Genomic DNA, 25,873 nt, shown 5'->3' on the forward strand with positions numbered 1-25,873 from the left:
GGGTCACTAGTTCAAGACATCCCCATCCTTAATTAACCTTACATTCGTCCTTCCCTGATAAATTATCCCTTTATTTATTTCCCGCATTTATCCTGATTTCCTTTACCCTATCTTCATCATGAGCATACCTCATCATGCTCTAATCATCTTAATTGTTATCACAATCCCTCGCGCGTTACGAATCATAATTTTTGCATAAGAATGCATGGCAGCATGTGTGAAATCTTTTTGCGGATTTTCATCATCATTGTTTGGAATGCCTCATTGTTTGTGGTATCGTTTTGGGGTATGATTATCTGCTTACACACTCCACCTGCATCATTTTGGCTATATAATCCTCTCCTGGCCTCTTCTTCTCCACAGAAAAATGGATACCAACATTAAGATGAAAACTGGTAAATGAATGCTGCAATTCTAGGGGAAATTTTCAGAGAGGAGGCTTAGGCTTATGCTCTATGAATATACGGCTCATAGTCAAATAGTGAGAGCTGTCCGAAAAATTGTGGGGGATGAGTCCTCTAGGTTGGAAGACAGACCTAAATCAATTGTAGAAATAGTAGCTATGTTTGTCTCCACAATATTGCATGTTGGTGGAGACTATAGGGCCCTACTCGAGCTTTGTCATAGCTTGTTCAAAGACCACTTGGTGGTAGACCTTGAGATCACCCTTAACAATATTGATGCTAACCTCACTACTCCTAAGCACAGTGAGTATGAAGTGGTTAATAGAGTGGTGGAGAGGCTCCCCATTTGGATCATCAACAATCAAGAGGCCTTTGATATGAGAATTCCCTCCATTTGACTGAATCGATGGTTCTTATTGGATTTTCTGGACATTCATAATCCTCTAGAATGACATGGAATTGCTTGGCTCTTGCTGGTGGACCAAGTTAAAGATGGTGATGTCGAAGTTGATTAGAGGTCTAGTGGTTTTCTATATTTTTGTAAATATTATCACTCTTGTAGACCCTCGAAAATTCAGACTCATTAATGTTTTTGATGATGATGTGAATATATATACTATAGTAGATCTTATATAAGGATGGTTTAAATGATTGTCTGTATGCTCTCCCTCCACTTAGTAGCAGCAATGGTTACTCTTTTTGGTTAGCTTTTGAGTGGCATTTACCTCTAATATATACCCAGAAAAAGACATTGGGTGCTCTGCATTTCTATTAAATATCTCATTTTGTACTGGCTTAATTTTGGATATTGTTTCAGGATGCCTCTTTTCAATGGTGGTCTATGGTATTATGCCTTTTATGCTTATATTCTAGATGTGTAGTCATATGCTTTCTTCTCTCAATTATATGATTCTGGGTTAGTCTCTCCTTGCTGACATCTCATTAAACTTTTACCATGTATTCTGAAATTTCAATGGAATACAAGTGTTTGTAGCTCTGATTTGCACTATCTGGTAATCTGGTTATAATTATCTCTGCTTGACAGCTTTTCTAATAGTGTGGATCCCTCCTCCCTTCTTCCAAGAGGTCTCCTTTCGTTTCCCCAAGGAAGATCCTGACGAGTCTAGAGCTAGGTTGTAGGCTTGTGTTGCATATAGAACTTCACATCAACACTATCGGGAATTATATCCAGCTTTAAGGCCTCCAGCTCGTCCCCAAATTTCCCTTCAACCTACAAGAAATGTTCCCCTCTCTCTAATCCCTCTTGCAAAGGGATCCAAAATTCCAAATTATCTGAAGTAGAGTGAGTTAATGGAATTTTGTGGAAGGCTTAAGAGATTTCTCTTAATAGCCCTTTACAACAAATTAGTGTTTAATTATTTAAGATAGTTGATTGTATTATTAACCTCCAATATAAGAGGCTCCTCCCCCCCCAGTTTGGGGTTCCCTGTAATGAGACTATAATCAATTCCAACCCTCTTGCAAATGGAGGTATTCCTTTCTGACCCCGGCCTCAATTCTCTAAAATTTAATGAATTTGACTTTTGTATTCTGCCAAGTGGTATGGTTACATTGCTATGGATATAAGCAAGTGCTTTTTCATCTAGGCCCTTAGCTATGACTCTCAGTCATGGTTCTATGCTAGCTTCTTTTGTTCTAGGTATCATGATATCTTGGTTCAATGGCTTATTTCTACTCGAAATTTGAATTCTACTCTAAGAGGATAAAGTTTTCTAGCGTCTTCCTTTGTGTGATTAAGGTCCGAACCTTAATTCATTTGTGTGATCAAGGCCGGATGAGGTGAATAAGTTGTGCCCACTTGTTTTCCCTATGCCTACAAAATTTTGGGGACTCAATATATTTAAGATTTCATATTTATTAAGCTATGAAAAGTTTAATTTTTGCATAATTTGGAAATAAGCTTGAGCTATCTTTATCAACATAATTGGTCTCGCCCTGTTGGGCCTATTTTTATGATCCTCCTTAATATTGACTTTCTTCCTACTAGCTCCGTTCGGATTTGTGATTTAGGCCCGTGACTGTTACAAGCTATGGTACTCGTTTTTCTCTTAAAGTGCTCTTTGAAATTTTCACCCTCATTTCCTTCAATTATGGATAACAATGAATAGCTTTTATGCGATTTTCACTTGTTTCCAGTTCTCACGACCTGTGGAAAAAGCATGTTGACATCTTTCCTTTACCTCAATAAATTTATCTAAAGAGGAATAGACCTTTTGGGTTATATTATGAATGACCTACAATGTGGCAACCATGGAAGCATGTCCCCTGCCCTTGTCATGAATAATATGTTTCACTCTCAAGCATGGTTGACTATGGAAGCTGCTTGATTTGGTCTTGCACATACTTTTGTTCTCTAAAGATTGTTGGGATTATTGGTTCTTGGCCATATGTGGGCATACTTTATTTGGGTAATTTGAATATTGGATTGCCAATACCATTGGCGGGCCTATTCACTAACAACTGTTGGCTTTATTTCAAGAAAATGATGGAATTTCCAACCCTATATCCTTTTATGCTAACTATTCTTCTCATTATTTTCCTTTTATGGATATCAATTTGTTTGGATGGGGAACTTCTAACCCTCCCCTCCATCCTAGGATTGTTTTGGTTGTGTCATGCTATGTTTTGTGATGGAAGGCCCAAGCGACATGGTGTTCAAACAGCCAATGCAACTCTCGCCTCATTTCCAACAAATCTCCTTATAAGGCTTGGTGTGCCAACCCACATCCTCAGATTGAGGGAATTGTAAAGGTGGAATGCCACCTCAGCCATGTATTTATTACCCTTATATTAGGAGGGTATGCCCTCATCACTCTGTATTGGAGGTTCCCCTCCCACCATATGCAGGACTTCAATCCCAAGCTAGACTAGGGGTTTTCTTCCCCCTTTTTTTTCCCCTAGTGCCCGCAGTTTGAACGTGGTAAAAATTATGTAATTTTCTTTTATATTAATAGAATATGGCATTGACCTTTTACTAATCAAAAAAAAAAATCTCAATGAAATTTCCACCGAAATCGTTCTACACATGCCAATATACATCCCTTTTGCAAATAACAGTTGCATCACATCATCAAAACAAATCATAGAAATTGCTTCCGCCAACTTAATTTTCAGCAAACCTTTGGCAAGCCAATAACTTTTTTCATATGTAAACATTTATACTAGAAAACTTTTAACTGTACTTGTTATCTTGTACCAACTTGATACGTAACTCCATCCAGAATTCATTATCATGCATCCTAATATAGATTCATTATTCAATTCCTTGTTCCAAGATGCCTTTTCACAATGATTTGTCAATCCACATCGGGTATAGGGATGTAAATCCAAACACTTGTCCTTTGTATACCCTTTCTTGTTGCAATGAGAGTGTTGCATTTTTTTAATTAATTTGCAACTAACATATAAAAAAAATTATTCCCTTTACTAGTGACATACCCTAGGACTTCATACTTTGGCCTCATTGTTGGCTCAATTGACTCTCTCTTGTTACTTGTCCTTGATTTGCTAATCTGTGACCTTTATATCTCATTCTTTTAACGATTTTCAAACCCAAACCAACATTGTTTTCAAAAGAACTAGAAACATTTGCATTATCAAATACAATATCATCACATCTTTGAAGATCTATATGCTCAAAATATTATCACCTTACTCACAAACAATTTTAACATATGAAGAACACACATAATCTACACCACATGAAACATCACAAACCAATGGTTTAACCATAGAAGTTTATTGCATACTACTAATGGTTCATTCTCTTCCAATTTTGAGATTTCTTTCATCTGTAAACTATTTCCTCTTCTAGTCTCTTTACCACATGAAAGATCACAAACCAATGGTTTGACCTTAGAAGTTCATTACGTACTACTAATGGTTCATTCTCTTCCAATTTTGAGATTTCTTTCATCTGTAAACTATTTCCCTCTTCTAGTCTCTTTTCCTCCTGAGGGGCTCCACGAGGATGGGTTTCTATGTAGAGTACTTTCTTGATATACAAGTGTCATGAGCCCAAATTAAAAGGATATATGAATATTCATATAACAAATAAATACTTTGATTATAAATGATATCAAATACCAATAATAATTTTATAATATACCTATATGGGTTATATTATGAAATGGACATATTCAAAGATAATATTATAATATAATTGAGAATTAAATATTATTATAAATAATATATAAAGAAAATATACTATGTAATAGTATTAAGAATAATGATATTACTAATATTATTATTAATATAATATATAATATATGTTATAATTACATTATAAATCAATAAGATGATAATATATCTAACTATTATCACGTTTGAATATAGATACTATTAGTAACTAATTATAATGAATTGGTTACTAAATTTAAATATATTAATTGATATAATATTATATATATTAATAAGATGATAGTTCAATACTGATATATAAATATAAAAGTAAATATTACATAATAATAATAATAGCAATATATGAGATTATATATATATATATATATATTATAACATAACAAATAAACTAAGAGTCGTGTCTTTTAACCACGGAAGGATATTAGGATATAATAAGGAAGAAACGTGACAGGAGGAATTATGGTAGACCAATTCCACTACATGAGAGGAATTAGAGAATAATAAAAATATTAGTAAAGAGAACTATGACAGTAACAATATACATTAGCAAGCACATCAGGATATTCAACATGATCTCTCTGTGCTCTGTATAAACAGCCAGATCAAATGGAATAAGATGACAGGAGACTACACGCAATCAATTACATGACCAAATGGTTTCAGTGATAACAAGTTATACATTCAATTCTTTGATATTCATATGATTTAGTCAATCACAACATCCTTAATCATAACGTGCAGCACAAAGAAAAAACATTAAAGTTAAAGCATTTGCAGGCCTTCAAAACCAATAATATAGTCACCAAATTCATTGGACAGGATCACAACGTAATTGCAGTGGATGTTAAGGGGAAGGTGGAGACGTTCACACTTATTCAGAAGTGATGATATACAAACTAGATGACCATCGAATATTGAAGAGAAGATTACTGGTCAGTAACAGGAAGATTTCGGAGAAAATATAATGCAAAGGATACAAATAAGAGATTAAGTCGGAAATAAACGATGGACCCCCAAATCGGGTTCATTACATGGTGTCAGAGCAGGTTTTTCCTGCCATCCTGTGAGGAATATATTGCATAAAAACAAATCCCTGCGAACACAGTGGTGATTAAACTGTGCAAAATAACTCAGTAATTTGGATGATCTAGTAAGGAAAGAAACTACGTCTACAGGAGAGTATCATGCGGAAAGTGGGGAGTTAACCAACAATGAGAGTAATCAAAGGAGTACATACAAGATCAGTTTACGCAGCCAAAGGTAGCAGAAGAATTTGGAGCACACATTTCAAAGGAAACTAGTGACAATAATATGAATGATGGCGATTAAGGCTGGAGCGTGTATTGTCGTGCCTTATTGAAGAACCATGGAGTCCAAGGAAAAAAATGCGCAGAAATGTTTGTACAAAAGATATCTAATCACAGTTGATTGCCATTCCTGGCCATTGTGGATTAACTCAATTCAAATTGATTAGAGGTGAATGGTTAGTAGTAGCAGATAAGGAGCAGATTACACACAATGCGTAGTACTCTATTATATTCAGAAAATTACACCAATGGAGAAATATTATATTGAATTAAGGCGGCATGCAATAGTTCAAAAAATTTGAATGAATTTATGGACGGCATCTAGATTTGAATGTCAATTAATAATATTTGAAACACATCATTGGACCTTTCTTATCTTGAGTCACGAAATTTAAGATTGCCACATCAGATGCTGAGCTACAGAGAAGTATTGTGCAAAGTCGTTTCATATTAGAGCATGCATAGGCATGGAAATAACTCAAACAAACATCATCATCGATGCAGTACGATTGGTCGTCGAGGGTGATCTGTTAAAAGTATGCTACATGTGCAGTTGGGAAAGGTGGCGAGTGAACAGGAAAATATTAAGTCTTCGATGGCAGCACCTTTAAACATGACTACAGATGGAGATAAGAGTGAGACATAATCATATCCAGTATAATATGGACGATAGTCAGCACAACTAATACTAAGCGGATCAAATAAATAAACTATCAATTACAAGAAAAAGAAAGTGTCCCAAAAAGGCAACAAACAAGATATTTTAGTGGTTGCTGGATCTGTAATGGGTCATATCACGCACCTAAATATTCCAACTACAATTGGCAGTAGAGAGAAATATTGCAATGAAGATTAATTATATATCAAGCCTAGAAGATTGGCCTTTTGTAACGCCTTACATAAATCTGCAGGAGAGGAGATGGATAGAGCCAATAAGAGTCATTTATAATTATGGGGCTGAAGGAATGTTTTAAATTTACATTTTTAAGCACAATAACTCTTCATTTGTTGCCCTGCTGTCTAAAAGATTGAAAAGATAAAGAATACGAATCCAGTCATCAGCAAACAAAAACTAAGACTGAGGAATAAGAGTGTTTTTATTAGAACAGTAACTCCAGCTCTGCCAATACTATGGTTCTCCATTTGAGAAGGGAGCATAACTTTTTATATAAGGAAATCAGTTGGGTCATTCTACGTGACTGGATAAGAATTTTTTGAACTGATTACATGATAACCATTGTGTTTATTAACCATTGGAAGCAGTGATTGAACAATTAAAATAAAATTTTACATTTTGGTAACTTATACATACATCGAGTTCCATTACTTGGAGAAGCAGTAATATAAAATAATATAGGCGTTACAGAGATAAAGACCATCACACCAGGACAGATAGGAGTTTATTAAAGAATGATGATCATTGACAAGTAGACCAAGAATATATGGCATTTGATGGGCACTTCCTAAATGTATGTCCCGTTTGAGGTGGCTGCGTTGGAATTCATGTTTATTAAAATGTTTGCCATCGGAATGGTCTGCAAAACGACTCATTGTACTGGATTTGAATCCCAATATAAAGGGATCTCTTAGTGAGTTAAGAGAATACTGAAGCGGGTGAGACAAACATTGAAGATCCTTTTTCACTATTGTCTTTAGAAGAAGATGAGTTATGATCAAGGGAACATCAATAACATTCAGTCAATGAACAGAGAGAGAAGCCAATGGAGCTTCGAGGAAGTTTAACCATAGTTAAAATATGAAATTGTAAGTTTTCTTAATTAATATAATCATAAAGGTGTAAAATTGATTATTTGAGAAATGATTTAGGGATTTCAAGTAGCTTTCCTATGGAGTCTACAATCAAAGAAGGTCTATAAGACGCCTTATTGTAGTACTAGTTAAGGGAAAGACTATATAGAAACCCTACTGTATATAACTTTCCTATGGAGTCTGCAATTAAGGGAGGTTTGTTAAGACACCTTATTGTAGTACTAGTTAAGGGAAAGGCCATATTCAACTTTCCTATGGAGTCTACAATTAAGGGAGGTCTGTTAAGACACCTTATTGTAGTACTAGTTAAGGGAAAGGCCATATTTAACTTTCCTATGGAGTCTGCAATTAAGGGAGGTCTGTTAAGACACCTTATTGTAGTACTAGTTAAGGGAAAGACTATAAGGGCATCTATCCTTCCTATGGAGTCTACAATTAGGAAAGAGCTGCTATGATACCCTATTTCACTACTAGTTAAGGGGAAGATAATAAGGGAATCCTACCACTTTCCTATGGAGTCTGCAATCAAGGGAGAACACCCTATTGTAGTACTAGTTAAGGGGAAGATAGTAAGGGCACCCTACCAACTTTCCTATGGAGTCTACAATAAAGGGAGAGCGGTTAGGACACCCTATTGTAGTGCTAGTTAAGGGAAAGATAATAATGACTCCTTTTCACAAGAACCTTTCTAGCCAAACAAGCAATCCACTAAGTAGACCACCTTGTGTGGATGCCTAACACCTACCACAGAGGCCAAGGGGGCCAAAATCCGCTCTTGGGCTTAATATGGAATTGGCTTGGATTAACTTATTATTATTCGAATTTCTTTGAAGTTTATATTTATATGCATGTAGTAATGCTTATTTTGTGGTTGCAAGGTTCATAAGCCTAATGAAGAAGTATAGTCATTGTGCATTGTTAATTTTAGGATTTAATCAAGGTTATGTATGATGTGTCTACATCGTGTCTACTTTGTGTCTTCTTGCATTAATGTGTATACTTCGTGTCTACTTTGTGTCTATGCATTAGTGGTTTATACATTGTATATATCTATATTTCATAATTTTGTTAGCGTAATCATTATTTTCATAATCCAAAGAAAAATGATCAAGGAATAGGCCATTGATCTTTAAGTTGAGTGGAAATTAGGAATTGCTCGAGGGCAAGCAATTTGTGGAAGGGCGGACTTGTCATGAGCCCAAATTAAAAGGATATATGAATATTCAAATAACTAATAAATACTTTGATTATAAATGATATCAAATACCAATAATAATTTTATAATATACCTATATGGGTTATATTATGAAATGGACATATTCAAAGATAATATTATAATATAATTGAGAATTAAATATTATTATAAATAATATTTAAAGAAAATATACTACGTAATAGTATTAAGAATAATGATATTACTAATATTATTATTAATATAATATATAATATATGTTATAATTACATTATAAATCAATAAGATGATAATATATCTAACTATTATCACGTTTGAATATAGATACTATTAGTAACTAATTATAATGAATTGGTTACTACATTTAAATATATTAATTGATATAATATTATATATATTAATAAGATGATAGTTCAATACTGATATATAAATATAAAAGTAAATATTACATAATAATAATAATAATAGCAATATATGAGATTTTATATATATATATATATATATATATATATATATATATATATATATATATATATATAACATAACAAATAAACTAATTAATACCTAAGGGTCGTGTCTTTTAACCACGGAAGGATATTAGGATATAATAAGGAAGAAACGCAACAGGAGGAATTATGGTAGACCAATTCCACTACATGAGAGGAATTAGAGAATAATAAAAATATTAGTAAAGAGAACTATGACAGTAACAATATACATTAGCAAGCACATCAGGATATTCAACATGATCTCTCTGTGCTCTGTATAAACAGTCAGATCAAATGGAATAAGATGACAGGAGACTACACGCAATCAATTACATGACCAAATGGTTTCAGTGATAACAAGTTATACATTCAATTCTTTGATATTCATATGATTTAGTCAATCACAACACCCTTAATCATAACGTGCAGCACAAAGAAAAAGCATTAAAGTTAAAGCATTTGCAGGCCTTCAAAACCAATAATAGTCACCAAATTCATTGGACAGGATCACAACGTAATTGCAGTGGATGTTAAGGAGAAGGTGGAGACGTTCATACTTATTCAGAAGTGATGATATACAAACTAGATGACCATCGAATATTGAAGAGAAGATTACTGGTCAGTAACAGGAAGATTAATAAATTTACCCTATCTTATTATCTTATCTTCCAAATCATTATTCTTTTTCTTGATCGAATCAAATAATTTTATTCAGGATTGTAACCTTTCATTCTTCTCATTAAATTTTTCTAATACTATCACAAGATTATCAATTTTAACAGAAAATTTATATTTTTCTTTCGTACTCTCTTGGATAATTGCTATCATTTCATAATTGTATTTCTTCACTTCCATTAATTCTTGCATACACATCCATTTTCCAAAGTAAATTTTCATTTTATTTCTTCACCTTCTTTTCCCTATCTTTCACATTAAAACGGATTATTTCAACTCATCTTATGCACACTTGACTTCATTAAAACAGTTTATCTTCTTTTGTTCAGCAGCTTGTTATCCATTCACTTCCTCTTTTTTGCAATGTGTTCAGACTTCACAATCTTCACACTTTGACAACAAAACATTTACAATTCTTTACCTGTGGTATGCTCTTCTCTCTGAACAGTACTTCAACGCAAAACCTCGCCTTATTTTGTCATTTAAATCAAAACCTGCAACTTGACGAACTGAAACAGCTTTCTTTGGGTTGGCATACAAAAGCAGTTTTGAGCTCCTCTACAATGGCAGCAATCTCCTTCAGACGGTGGATCAACTTTTGATTTTCAGAAATATGAATCAAACATCACAAAAAATTCCACAGATTGAACTTTACTTGAGCAAAGAGCATCATCTTTATCCAATTATTTTTCCAGCAAATTATTTTGAAGTTGCAAAACCTGGATCTCACCTTTGGTGATTTTCTTCCTTCAACAACCAGACTCCTGCAATATCCCCTTGTATTCACCAATATTTGATTCTTGTCCCTGCATCGGGGACTCAAACAACTTTGGCAATGCCAATTTCAACAAACTTGATTCAACACCATTTATGCGATCTGTCCTTCAACATCCTAGAAAATTTTATAAATTTTTAAAAGTTCTTTGCTATTTTACCATTTGTTTTTTGTTTTTTCATCTTGATGATAAATCACGGAGTGTGATCCAAAACATGATGCAAAATCCTCGTTCACAGTCTAATCCAGAAGCACAAGCAACAAAAACAAAAACTCTCAAAAATGTCTTAGACCAAGGTTTTTGTTGCAATTTTCGCAATTTTTGTCTACAAAATTGTAGGTCACAAATTGCTCCTGAGTATCATAGATCAAAATTTGCTCCTAACAATCACAGGTCAAGGGTTTCTTTACTCAAGAAAATCATGGCATCTTTTTGTCAAAATCATGCATTCTGTTCACATCTCTTACTGCGCAAGGCTTTTTATCCAAGGCGAGTGTTTATTCGACGGTTGTCTGCATTTTGTCCACTCCACTGTTTCTTTCTGCGTATGACTGGAGGCTACAGGTTTTCAATCATGTCACTGTTTTAAAGACTGCGTGGGCCTTCGGTTGTTTCTTGCCCACGTTTTTGGGTTGTGGGGAAGCATTTCTGCTACTTTTTCGAGTCTACAGGTACTGCACAACTTCTTTTCGTGGCACCCATAGAATTTTGAGGTTTTCTGAGCATCTGCAATTAAGGTTTTTTGGCAACTAGGATTTTATAAAACCCGTGTCTTCTTTCTGAGAGCCACGATAGAGACTTTTATGACTGGACACCTCTGTCCGTGATTTTCTGCTCACCATTTTGGGTTTTGCTGGCTTCTTCTGAGCAGCATCTACGTTTTGCATGATTTTTGTGAGAAGCATGATTCTTTTCCAGGTTCTGTAGAATATTCCAGGAAATCATGGTTTATTTCAGGGTTTGCCCTTCTTTCTGAAAAACATTGTAAAGGATTTTTTCTTGATTTTTCCTTTAATAAATCTGATTTTTTGTTTTATGACAAATTTTAAACCATTAAGAGTTTTGACATTTTTCCTTAAAATAGTGCATACTTGCAATGGGTTTTTACCATTTTCTACAAAATAGATGTTTTTGACATTTTTTTCACCAAATCATGTCTCATCAAGGGTTGGACGATTTTTTCACAAAATCATGGTTCGGGTTTGCAACTGTTTCTTTCGGTTTCTATTTTTTGCTGATTTCACCTCAACAAAAATTGAAGCTTTTTGAAGCTGACCTCAGTTTCCATATCTCTGGATAGAGGGAGATGGTTTTATTAACCAACATCATGTTGTAAGGCGCTCAGAGGTTCAATGACAAGAACTATGATGCTCTAGAAGCAGCAAATGCTCACTAGTTTTGAGTATCAGTGCCCAAACCCAAATTTCTTTAGCTAAAACTTTTAATGAGACACCCCACAATGGCAGAAAAAGAACAAAACAATTTTGATGAGCATAAATGAAAGTTATCTTTCATCAATAATACGCTTCCAAAAGTGCCAAGGCAAGACTGCTACAAAGATCTAGAGTCACCTAAAGGATCCACATGAGATGTTAGCTAAAGAAAGAAATTTCTTCCTTAAGAATATGTTGCTCTCCATTATGATGAATGATAAGATGCCTTTGCAAGATCATCTCACGAAGATCAAAGACATCTAAAATCAACTAGAAGTCATTGGTCACAAGATGGAAGAATAGGATATGATGGTTATCTACTGAAAAAATTACCACGATCCTATGAGCACTTTATCAGAACTCTAAACACTACTTCCACTGGTGCTGACTTAAAGTTTGATGACATGCAATAAGCTCTTGCAGCAAGCCAGGTACAAACAGTAGTCTGGTACCAGAACTGAGATTGTTAGTGTGGAACAAGCGTTTACTGCCAAGGACAAAGGCAAGGGCAAATCTACTCAGCGAAAAGGGTAAAGCGAAGATTCTTCCAAGAATCTAAAAACTATCACATATCATTAGTGTGGTAAACTTGGTCATGTCCAGAACTTCTGTAGAAAGAGATTGGCTAATCAAAAGTCCAACCAGGTAGGGTCTCAGCAAAAAGCTCATGTCACAAAGCATTCTAAAGAGGAGTCAGCCTTCTATGCATTTATGGCAACATGACCTATAGATTATGTCAAGTCTTCAAAGGGTTAGTGGAATGACCATTAAGGGGGGGTATTAAACTAATATTGTAATATTTCTATAATGGTCATTTAGTTTGTTAGCTTAGGCAATCTCCTTTTCATAGTTAATTCCTATTTAGAATGTTTCTTTTTTGTCCTCCATTCTTGTTTTTGAAAACTTTTCTTGTGATCTCTATCTATGGAGCTTTTCTCCTCTGTAATTAATCGAAGCAATTAATTATCATTTCAAACTCAAGGGGTTTTTGTGGGCCAGGATGTTCTAATATGATGATAAATGAAGAAACAAAATAAAACCTTAAAGTAGGGAAACCAAAGACTCCCTATGGAAAAAGTCGGTCCACATTGTATATCCAAAAGATAACAGACACAATATCATATATTCCTTACAATGATTATCACCTCCTTTATACTGACCTTCCAACAACATAATGAGGGGCAAAACACTAATCCAAATTTAGGCCTGTTAAACATTTTGTCCACATGACTTAATATAAATAAAGGGGTGTACACATGACAACATCATCTACCTAAATAAATTATAAAATCATATCCCTAGGCCCATAAACAAACAACCAATTGGTTAATTCAAAGTGATGCGTGTCAAAATAAAGCTTAATTAAGTGAAAAAGAATAACGTTTTTGCAGATAATTTAGCAAATTCATATCCAAGAAAGGTCCCATTAGAAGCAAGCTCAAATAAAGAATAGGCCTTGTGATCTCATTAGATAGCTTATAAGTTCTAGATCATCAACATAATATGGATATCTTAAGGCAATGACTGATTCAACTGTGAGGACTAGAGGTTAAAAACTGATTAGATATTGCCCATTCAAGATCCTGGTGTAGCTTGATGAGTAAGCTTGATTTCCCAAGCTATGTGAAAATTTACTCAAGAATGAATGCAGATTGTTTTAAGTAATTCAAAGTTACAGACACTGATGCCAGATGATACAGACAAAGTAGTATCAGTTTTTCTGGTGATGTAAGACACAATATTAGACTCTTGTGAGGTCTTCCAACAAGAAAATACCGCAGCAAAAGATAAATTCTATACAAGGAGGATAAACCAAAATGTATCATATTGGGAGAGAAGTCAAGTTTCTTGAAGTTGTACAATGACCTTTAAAGCCAAAAGTTGATCAAAAATTCCCCTGTTTCAACAGAATTGTAAGGTTGCAAATAAAATTTCTATTACTAGAAACACTTGGAGATATTATTAATGCATGCTGCTTGCTGATGATGAACAGTCACAAAGTTCACTTCAAGAAATGCGTTCACTTGAATCATTGGCTTTCAGCTGTCAAGTGTGTATTTGGAGAGTTGCCACATTTGTCCTTAAGATTACTTTCACTTCTCAATCCTTTTCAATTTAGGTGTGCTTCTACATAACCGCAAACCCTGGCAAACACTCCTCAAGTGCATCGTCAGAGAGTTAATGCCACTTTTGAACTTGAATAATGTTCACTTCTCAAGTCTTCCCAATTCAAGTGTGCTTCTACATAACCTTCACCCTGGCAAACACTCCTCAAGTACAACACTTGAAGAGTTGATGTCAATTTTGAACTGGGACTAATTTTCACTTCTCAATCCTTACCAATTCAGGTGTGCTTTTACATAACCTTTAACCTGGCAGACACTCCTCAAGCACCCACCCCCCAAAGATCCATGCCACTCTTACAGCACTGAGTCATTTTATCTTCTCTAAGACTGATTTACAGTTGGAGAAATATTGGACCTTGGGTCACAATCATTAGCCTTACCTTCATACATGTCCTTGAAATACTAATAACGCAACCCTTAGAAATGGCACACCTTGTTCAAGACAAGAAAATCAATAGAGGCGTCATCGTGACATTCAACTCTAATATAGCAAATTGACAGATGGATCCAATAAAAAAGCAAAACGGACTTCAATGGAGAGTGTTTCAAAGGTGAGCAACAAATGTAAAAGAAAAATTACATTTGTGAGAGTTCCAATTTCAGATTTATGTTTCTATTATTCATTTTCAAACTTTGTTTATTCTTGCCACTAATGGCATGTTGTGATGGTTAAGGTGTTATGTTGCTGTTCTTGCCATCAAGGTTCAAATCCCATTAGGGATGAGGTCCCCCATTTGTGGCCTCACCAGTTCGTAGGTCCGGGTCACAGCATTTACCCCTTTAAAAATGAAAATAAAAATAAACTTTGTTTATTCTTACCTATGCCTGCTTCAGGTCTAGGATTTACAGCAGCAATAAGAAGCTTTCAGTTGGGCTCATACTCATTACACTGTTGTAAAATGAAGTCTATAATTCAAAGCATGGCCAACAATAAAGACTTTCTTTTAATCAATAAAGCAGGACAACATCATTACAAAGAAGGATGCCCAGGCCCATTTTAAGTTAAACATTTAAAATTTTCACTACCCGATAAAGGTAACATGGGAATATCAGCACCGTTTTACCAATCTATATAATTGTGTGTTTCTAGTTGGTTTCATTTCACTCCTCCCTATCTTAAACGACCAATACATATTCTTCTTCAAGAGCTACAAAGAAAGTTTTCACTGTAGATTATCTGTATTGGTTACTTCATTGTTTTATATAATAATCAATTATTAAAAACTTCCATAAAAAAGCACCATCCTCGATAACTCAGAGGGCAATGTTTTCTACTAATAAAGAGAAAAAGTAGCCAATGCATAAAAGAAATAATGGTTGCACACATTTCAAAAGACTAATAATCAATCAGGCGATAGGATGACAAGGCTGTCACGTGCCATGGTTAATGGAGGGCTGACATTAAACAAGATATCTATCAAACTCAATGGAACCTCTTTGGACTTTGGCAGCATAGTATAGCCCATACCATACATCCATACCAAATAGTTACTAACTTGCAGTGAGTAACTCGACAAGAAACTTCTCACCGAAATGTGGGAAACAGTGTGCCAGAACACTGCAAAAATTCATGAATTGGTTTTCCTTTCCAATTTGCAACTGGTATTTGCAATGCTGCCATGGCATGCCTATTTTATGCCCTGTATTTATAAATGTACCCTAAACTGTGAAAACATGTGACTACTTTTAAAGGAACTTAAGTGTTTTTAAGTTGTCAAGATTTGCTGATATTTTGCCTAGTTTTTCCCACATTTTTACTGAGTGACAATTTGGGGTATACTAAGTCTGAGGGAGTCTGATTATGCGACCCTTGGTGCACCCAGTCAATCAATTTGGAGTCCTCACAAAAAGCTGTCGAGACATGCATTTAAATTTTAATCTCTTCAAGCTAAAAGTTACAGATTACTATGGGAATGTGATACTCTTGTATAAGGAAGAGACGGTGAATCCCAATCGCCAGCCTAAGCAACATTGCATATGAGTCTGCCATAAAGAGAGTAGCTAAAAATTTGAGTTTCACTGATTAATGAATCGACACCAACAGAAATGACAAAAGAAGGTAAAGTAGCAAACCCTTTTCGGATCTCTGCAGTCACGAGTAAAATCCGCCATGTACCCTATATCTGCATCTCGCTATACAGTTTTATCATGCATCACAAATGCTCAGCCCATTGTTTGCATTTGCAATGCTGACATCCTCCAAAAAGTCCCACCAATACAAAAAAAACCAGCTACACTTGAATAAGGTTCAGAAGCAATAGGGAGGAGATCTTACTTGTTCAATGATTATAAAGAGATCTATTATATAATTTTATGACGCAGCAAAATGAATGCATGTACAGGCAAATCAAGAAAGTGAACCTGCATGCCCAAGAAGTAATGCGAATACAACATTGAACACTCAACAGATTGGACAGCTGTGGTCAAAGACTGTCAAACACCGCTCTCTCTTGACTGCAAATCACTGAACTGTCTGTACTCACTAAGTCCATAAGGCATACCACCTGTATGTTGTTGGAATGAATATTTGAATCTCCCAGCCAGTTTTTAGCAGCCAAAATGAAAACATCCTTCAACTTCAGCAACAAGCTCACACAAATACTTTTCTGTATGATTTTCACTAGGCCTACCAAATGCCACCTGCACAATTGTCATAGCCATGACAGGAATAATATTTTCAAGATGCAAGCAGATATATCCTGTCCTTGCCACTTTTTTCTTTTCCCTTCCATTGCGATAAATATGTATTTTTTGGACCATATTATCATCTTCTTGGCAGCTGCCGAATTTATTTATTTTGATAGATATGATAGTCATTCAAAATTTATAAACATGGTGAGTAGTCCTTACAGGATAATTTTAGCATCACTTAAGTCCATTTGATCAATACTTATTAGAAATAAAAGAGTTGTGGAAAGTTATGAGCAGATTCTTCCAATCCTAGAAATTTATGATCACTTTTCTATAATATTATTCAATTTTTGCTTAACAAAAAAACACAATGCAATCTGGTAGTGGAAGAGTCCAACAGTGATTGATGGTAACAGAGATCCCAGATAACCAACTTCACATTCCAATGCACTACGACTGAAGCAGTAATTAAGTTGCTATACCAGTTGGAAAAAAGTACACAATATTTACTTACCTAATATTTTCAAGTGAAACTTTTTGTATATAGAGCTACTGTGATCAACCTTAAAACCCATCTCTTCAAACATTTTCAACTGCAAAACCAGAAAAGAAATAGCATCATTTTTTTCAATTCCGAACCAATAAAAAAGAATATTAGCCACTGATTACAGTTTTAAAAGGATACGGGAGAAACATAACCTGTTCCAAGAAGCCATCATTAGGACAAACTGATTCACTTTGTTGTCTTAGGGATTCAAGTGCATCTACAACAAAGTTATAGACTTTTAGTGGACAACATGAGAAAAACAAATGAAAAATCCCAGAACTGATCCATTTCTATATAGCACAACATAAAAGCACATAAGCAAGATAATTTGCTAGTGACAAGCACTCTCAAATTCGAAATAATATCAAATATAACCAACAGAAAATCACAGTATCTATACCTTCTTGGGACAATCGCTCTGTTTTCATAAGATATGCTGTTACTACAGATGCACTGCAAAAATAGAGAAAGGATATACAGTTACTACAGGTGAAGAAAACTAGAACATAGTTTAAGACCTTTTTAAAAAAATACATCTATTAATGAATTCAAAATTAATTTAAAATCCTTATATAGGCACAAACGCATGGTGGTTGCTTTACTTTCAGGCAGATTTCTTGTTTTGGTTACTGAGCTGCTAAGGCTTACAGCACATATGCTAACTTGTGATGTAAGGATTATCCACGTTCAAAACTTAGCTTTAAAGACATTAATCAACAGGGGATATGCTCTATTTCACCGCATGATTTCTTGAACACATTTAAATTTTTTATCAAAGTAGGAATCATTCCATCCCTTCCTCTGAATACCCAGCGATAAAACCTACTCAATTAGATAACGGCTAATTGAAATGCTAAAATGATGGAAAATGGCCACTGATCCACTGAAGACAAGATAGATTATGCAAAAGATCATTTAACTGTATGGGAATTTCAAAAGTTTGATGTGGAATGTTTGCTCGCCAAGTAGAGCAACTTAAGCATTGGTTAAGGAAATGTCAACTCACAATGACAGTATTATACTTCTCTTTGCTTGGTTAGACGTGACAGAAGAAACTGAGACTGAATTGATGGTTCTAAGATGGCATTCATTCAGAAACTCTCTCTCAATTTTTCAATTAAATCGATATCATGCATGGCACTAAACAGAGTCCGGAAACATTAGAAAATACTTGTGTATACCATATATAGAACCCAGAGATTGTAGAAAATACTAGAAAATTGATCAATACCACAATCAAAATCACATCCAGGCATAATTTTTAATTATTAATTACACAAAAATCTAAAGCCAACGGAATTAAAATCAATAACCTTCCTGGTAACGGATTGAAAGCTACTCCAAATGCCAAGCCTCCAATAAAAATATGTACTGACCTTAAAATAATCGTTTACCTATTCTGAACTACTGAATTTTGAGGACAACAAAAAAAAATTCCAATTTTAAGGACAGGTACGTGTCAGACTACAAATTTGAGGGAAAACTCAACTAAGTGTTCAGTAAAAAATTCAAAACATCCCGATATTGATTTACTTCTCTGAAAAGAAATATATTCAAATTGAAAGCTTCAATAGATCCAAATTTTATAAATAAAGTACCTTCTCGAAACTCCGGCAAAACAGTGAACCAGAATAGCGCCTTCCCGGCGCCCTCGCTCGATGAAATCCAGGCAAGTGTCAAGATAATCCAACAAATTCTCGTTTTCCATGTCCCTCAACGGAACGCCCATCCTTAATATATTCAACTCCGGCCCCACTAGCTCCAGATTGTACAGCAACTTCCCGCGCGTAACAGCCCCTTGATTTTCTTCGTCAGAGCTACTGGAGCCATTGGTGGTGGGGTTTTGTCCCTCTTCCTTGTAAACCTTCTCGACCTCCTTGGTCTGAGCCTGGAACCCGCGACGCCACTCAGAAAAGAATGTAATATAGGCCGAGCTTAACAGAGACAGTATGTGTGTTATCTCAGAGCTGCCATTGGTGATGATCTCTGCCGCGTCTCTGATGTCCCCGATGAACAAACCCTCCCTTACCAAAGCAGGCATGGCTGTCTGTCCTTGTACACTCCTTCAGGGTTTGGGTGCATGCATTATTATTATACTCCATGGAAGATAGATTGAGTGATTGAGAGGTGGTCGATCTTTTCTAGTAAGCGTGTGGGTCATGGGGGTGGGGGTGGCAAGCATGCTCACTACAGGGTGTTAGAAGTGACCATTGTATTGTGGACTGTTGCCTCCTTTGATTCGTTACCAGACCATGTCACCATCAAAACCGAAAGATATTTAATGTGGTCGTTTGTGGCATTCCATTCACAAAAAGCTTTTATGACATTTGCCCAGAACCGCTTTGACTGTGAGGAGAACTCTTGTGGACCTTTCTAGGCCGCTTTTGGAATATTGGAATGCCCATAATTTTGTTCTTCCTTTGATTTGGAAGGACACGTATATAGAAATAAAAGGTAAGACATTAATCTTTTCTTTGTTTATTTTAAGGTAATGTTTTCATGTTTCTATATATATATATATTAACAAGTGACGCATAGCATCATAGTTCCTGTCATATGCGTGATAAAAATAGGACATGCTATTAGGTGATATGTTGACTAAAAAATAGACAATAGATATTTATCTATTCAGTACAATTATAAGTTTGGAAGCATAATACAAATGATGTTAAATAGATATGCAAATATCGTCACTAATCAAACGGAAATCAAAGTCTTAAAATAGCATATTTGAAGAAGGAGAATATCATAAATAAAAGTGCATCAATAATTTTACTAGAGGTACATTATGATCTTCATAGGCAAGGGAATGACAAAAGCAACGATAAATAAGGCATTTAAATCATTACGACATTGAAAACTTTTTATTTAATAACAGTTTTAATGAATCTAATAAAACTTAAAATAGGTGTAGATATGCTTAAGATTTTAAAGTTTAGATTAATTTATATGCAAGTTTACTCAAGTAGGGCAGAGCATAAACCAATTTAAATGTAGAGAAAGCATGTTCCAAATACTTAATTCACAATGTCTTTAATTGAGTCTTTAACTTGGTATTTTTTTCAAAGTAGCAAAGCTTACTGTCTTGAATCTGTACATATAGATTTGGGTACTTTAGAAATAGTATATATACATATAATTGGGCGAAATATTTTGACTGAACAAAACTTTGATGTAGTGGGAGATACATATAAGAAACTTTTACATTCAATGTAATAGGGAGGCGTATTTTTTTGGTGGCCAAATGTGATACTTGCAAAATTTGTAACATTATCAGTGTATTGTAAATGATGTTTATTAGGGAAAAAGTATTTGATTTTGTAATTAAAAGCAGACAAGTATAAAGAATAAGTACCTTTGTTGTTTGATGCCTAGTTTAGTGATTCATAAGGACTGCACGGGTGATGGTATTGTACTAGTTGAGAGTGTATGTGCCAATTGTTGAAAAGTCTTGAAGCATAAATATTACTTCTGATTTGTCATCAATGTATTGCTGATAATTTATGTCTTTAAGAGCAAGAAGTAATTGTTGTACAATATTGTCTTTGATAGAACAATGAACTGGTTGTTGGCTATCATTTGTGATAATTGCTTTCAGGTACAATGAATATTTGTATCGGACATGTTCCTTGCATCGGTTGCAGTATCCTTTTTCTCCATTCAATGCTCCATAGCTTTCAAATCTACGATTGCATTTTGAGCAAAAAGCATGGAATGGACTTGAGTATGCATTTTCTACAATCAAGTTTCCCATGACCTGTTTACAATGTGCATTTATTAGTATGCTTTAAAACATGAAAGATAAAATGATAAAGTAAAATGACAAAGGATTTGGAATCACTTACCTCAACTGAAGTCTGCAGCAGCCCATAGAGTGCATCTAATGTTCTTTTGTTATGTAGGTTGCAGATAAATGTTGCTGGAGTTGTTCGTAGAGCTGGTTTTTGATCAATTCTTTTAGCTATGTTTCTAAAGAGCAGTAATGGTATTTCATTTCTTTCAAGTTGGTGGTGTATCTAAATATATTGGGGTGTGAAAGCTGGATTCATATATAGCTGATTACAAGTAATAGAGTTAGTTTTCTAGTTTTAGAAGTTGACATAGTAAAATCGTAAAATGTAATAGAAAGAAAGAAATAAATATTTATTTTCATAGATGCATCAATGAAGTTGCTTGTATGAGCTTACCAGTGCTTTGTTCATGTCATTGTTTCCATCTTTAATTTCAAGCACATTTTGAGTACCTTTTTTGTATGATGCTAAAACGATAGCGCCAATTGTTCCAGTGGTGTAATTAGATGTGCTTGTTAGTAACTGCTTTATAGTTGTACCAGGAATGAATTTGTATTAATGCAATATAGCTGGTATTGTTTCAACTATGCTGGACTCTTTTAAAATTAGTATGCAATCACTATCTCCTCGATCAAAATCTGATTTTGGTTCTATGTCAAAGTCTATTATTCTTAATGCCATGCCTGGGATTATTTTACTTTCATGCTTGCTAAGGAGATTGTTGTTACTGATATTCAATGTTATAGTGAGCTCTCCTTTGGAGTCTGTAAGATTAGCACGTAGCACTTCACGTGTTCTATTTACTTTGTCCAAAAAGGCTTTGTAAACCACCAAGACATCACCTTTGAAAGTTTGGCCTGCCTTTTTTGCATTTAGATCTTCTATTAATGTACATGGTTCATTGTCCTCTTTTGTCCTACGACAGTTAAAGGCAAAAAAATTTAATGTTCAAATATTTGGAAGTATGTAAAGGTTGGAAGAATGAAGAGATTGCAAAGTTTAGATTTAAAATACCTTTTGATGGGCTTTTGTTGATCTTGTGGTGGTTCACTTGCTAGTCGCTTTGGTGGAGTCATTGTTGTTGTAGACATAACCCAAGTTAGAATTAAATTGCATATAGGTGAATAAATGCTGCAAAATGGTATGTCCAATATGCTTCAGTTTTGTTGATAGAGCATATACTTGCTAGTGCATTTGTCCATACATGGTCAATGAGTGTTCTGTTTATGTTGCGTGTTTGAGCTAGCATGAATTGAATATTGTATTTTTGCATATGTTTTATGAGTGTTGTTGCAATTGTGTTTTGTGTGGACATGTCTATGTTGAAATCTCCAACAATGTAAAACTTGTTTTTTAGTATGTAGCTTGTAGCTATTTCAATAATTAGTGTTTTGATTTCAGCAATTGTTGTATGTGGTCGCATGTAAACATTAGAAACACTAAGTTGAGAATCTGTTTGTTTGAAGGTAATTTTTATAGCTTCAATATTTTTAAATCTATGTTCTATTGAATTGGTTATGAGGAGATCGCTTGAAGTAAGTATTGTTATACCGTGTATATGATACATTGAATGGTTATTGTATCTTCCAAAAAGAATATTGGTGTTGCGTGGGAGGGAAAATAGTTCCTATAGACATATGATATCAATGGACATGATATCCCAATCATTTGAAATGTCATTTGCATGAGCATGTAGGCTACGTGTGTTCAGTGTACATAGCAATATGTGTTCATTGTGAGCTGTACAATGTAGTTGACTTTCAAGTTTCCATGTTGCCTATGAGTATAGCCGAGACATTTCACGATGAATTTTTTTGTGGATTTTGAAATTTGTTGGAATCAAAGGTTTTAAGAGAAATAACAAATTAATAGTTCTTGTTCTTGAAAGTGATGTGTATGTTAAGTCATGTTGTGTTATGTTACTAGGATCAAATGCAAGACCATCCATTGTGAGGCCTTGGGCTCTATGTACTGTCCTGGCACATGCTACTTATATTGGAAATGTTTTCTAATTTGAACTTCTCCAGTAGTTGATATTTTGGGAATGGGTCTTGCAATTCAAAGAATCGGAACCCAGTCTTTTTGAATGCCTTGAACGTAATATTGGCATAATTTGTTTCTTTGTTCCTGGCCTATTTTTGCATTGTTGAATCGTATCCAAACTATATCGACTTCTTATTGGTTGGTATATGCCTTAACTGTTCCGTCTGACCCATTTACTAGGCCATCCTTTATGTTGTAATTTCTCGCGAAAATTTTGACAAGAATATTTGGCTTTACAACTGTTTGGACTGGTAGAATCATTGTCTGTGTATACAGTCGCATTGCGTTAAAATTTTCATCTTCGAAGTCTATTACTTCTAATATAATATAGTCTCCAGAAACTTTGGAAAGCATATTGTTGTTGTGTGTAGCCACATCTTTTTTCCTGTGAAACAGATATGGAAATGTTGGATTGATAGGTAGCGGTCGTAGACAGGTTTCATTGAGATAGTCTATATCATCTTGTGTGTGTTGCCCTAAACGTATGTTATTTAGAATCGAAATAAATTTCTCATCTTTCTGACACATTGTACTATTTAGTGAATAACACTTCACATTATCAGTCCAAAAACTATAGGGCATTAATTCTATTGTTGATGGTTTGTTATCAAAAATAGTTGCGTCAAGTACTGGAAGTGCTTGATAGAAATCTCTACAGAAAATTGTGTCTAGATTGCCAAAGTATGCTGTTGGCAACTGCATTATGTCACGCAATCATTTGTCAATGTAACGTAAGAATGTGGAACCTACTAGTGAAATTTCATCTACGAGGAGCACATGTAATTGATTATAGTTCTTCGACATTGTATCCAATGTTTCTATACTAAGTGGAATGAAATCCGATTTGTTAAAAGGTGTGTGAAAAGCTGAATGTAATGTACTTCCACCTATATTGTATGTCGCTTTTCTTATATATGCAGTTATTAAGCCTTTAGGTTTTTCTGGATCGTTGTCAATGAGATTACTGTAAATGCGAATAAGCGCTTGAAAAATGGCTATTGTTGTAAATGCTTTTCCAGTTCCAGCGCCTCCGGTTAGGAAAAGATGCAAAGGAGTTTTTATGTCCTTAAGCTTTTTCATCACAATATCCTTGACGATTGTTTGTTGCTCTCTATTCAACTTTCTCCTTAAGTTATAGTACTCATTATTGTTCATTATTTGAGGGAGTTGTATAAGCTCAAAGATTTTGGACTTGTATTTTTGGAGCTGTCAAAAATTTTGGTTTTTATATCTTCATCCATGTCATATTTTTCGTGAAGTGTTTCAATTATTGGTTGTTGGCAAATATTGTCTTTTGTTTCTTTTCTATTATCTACTTCATTAATAGCATGATCAATATCACCCCACGTTAAATTTGTGTTGTGTGAAAACTTTGCTCGATTCTACTGAATTATATCTGCATTATGCATATAAGCTTTTTCCCATGAGCCATAAGTTTGTCTGAGTGTATCTTCAGCTATAGTGAATGGAACATATAGCAATAATTGTTCTCTGTAATAGTTTTCTAGCTGTAAATGTTTATTGAAATTAATGAAACGTATAATGTTTGGTTTAGCTTTTGGTTCAAGCTTAGTTCCATCTTTTTTATAGCTCGATACAAATTCTGCTAGACATAAATTAGTAATAGCTTGTGGCCGGCATAAGTAATATTCAATTAATGATTTGCACATCACATTTTCGAAGTTGTCATGTTCTTTCTTTAATTGCTCTATTGGTTTTAGTACAAATGTACGATCATTATGTGACCGTGTGTCAATAAAGATGCATTTTCTAGAGCTAGAGTGTAGTGGTAGTGCTAAAACTAGATGAGTTGCTTGTTGAGCAGACATTTGTTGTAAGTTTAGTAGAGCATTTCCAAGTCTGGCTATCATTTTGAGTGCATCTATATTGTCTCGTTAATGATCATCACGTATTTTCTTGAAAGCATTTGTCATAGACCCATCAACTTTTGCTATGTATGAACTACAATACATTGTAGCTGCATACACATTAACAATAAACTGTGCATCTGTATTGGCTTTCCATAGAGGAGGTATCTTTTTGCCAAAGCTATTATTCCAAATTTGTGAAGGCTTTCTCTGGAGAAAGATTGTTGATCTTTGAATTTTTGACCTCAGAGCAACTATGTAATTTTTTTCAGTTATGTCTATTTCACTCAAGAAGCTGTCAAATGTGAAAGATGTATCTTACATTGCAACTTCAAGTTTGCACTTAATTTTGTTGGCTATCGAGCTTATGCTTTTGTCTTTTTCAGGCAAGGGCTCAAGTATTGTTGTTTTTTTTATTGGTGGAAATGGAAAGTTATGTCTATAATGTTTATTTATTGATCTTTTGCATTGCTTTGTATGATGATGTCTATGGAGAATAGCAATATCTAGATCAAAATATTATGTTTCACATGTAAGATATGTATCGATGAAATTTGTTATACTTTCATTGCTTTGCTTTCCATAGACAGGTGCATCCTTCACCCCTATGAGAAAGTGATTGTGTTCATTTCCACGATTCTGAAATTCTATTACAGAAAAG

The 25,873-nt window shown here is 34.5% G+C and overlaps 2 protein-coding genes across 2 annotated transcripts in view; both read right to left on the reverse strand.

Annotated features, from left to right (window-relative positions):
* The window catches only part of LOC149534038 (uncharacterized), a 53,838-nt gene extending 34,267 nt beyond the window's left edge, over positions 1-19,571 (reverse strand). The window contains exons 1-4 of the mRNA XM_089807188.1: positions 19,109-19,571; positions 17,911-17,963; positions 17,663-17,727; positions 17,478-17,556 (exon numbers count right to left, since the gene is read on the reverse strand). Of these exons, the coding sequence (XP_089663314.1) occupies positions 17,478-17,556; positions 17,663-17,727; positions 17,911-17,963; positions 19,109-19,551 (640 nt within the window). The 5' untranslated portion in view covers positions 19,552-19,571. The remainder of the gene's footprint in view (positions 1-17,477; positions 17,557-17,662; positions 17,728-17,910; positions 17,964-19,108) is intronic.
* Positions 19,572-23,476: 3,905 nt separating this feature from the next.
* On the reverse strand, positions 23,477-24,499 carry LOC149534039 (ATP-dependent DNA helicase PIF1-like). The gene is made up of 2 exons (XM_089805954.1): positions 24,122-24,499; positions 23,477-24,040 (listed from the first exon to the last, which is right to left on the reverse strand). Exons 1-2 carry the CDS (start codon positions 24,497-24,499, stop codon positions 23,477-23,479), a joined length of 942 nt encoding a protein of 313 aa, XP_089662080.1.
* Positions 24,500-25,873: the final 1,374 nt, after the last annotated feature.

This window comes from Cupressus sempervirens, chromosome 10 (assembly GCF_028749045.1).
Source record: "Cupressus sempervirens isolate cs-2001-9-10 chromosome 10, ASM2874904v1, whole genome shotgun sequence".
Classification (NCBI taxonomy): Eukaryota; Viridiplantae; Streptophyta; class Pinopsida; order Cupressales; family Cupressaceae; genus Cupressus; species Cupressus sempervirens.

What these genes read in the sequence shown, in the direction of transcription:
- LOC149534039 (XM_089805954.1), bottom strand. Translation starts at nt 24,499, where the DNA reads ATGAACAATAATGAGTACTATAACTTAAGGAGAAAGTTGAATAGAGAG. An exon ending in AGAACTATAATCAATTACAT is followed by an intron (nt 24,041 to 24,121) that starts GTGCTCCTCGTA and finishes GACATAATGCAG; the next exon opens with TTGCCAACAGCATACTTTGG.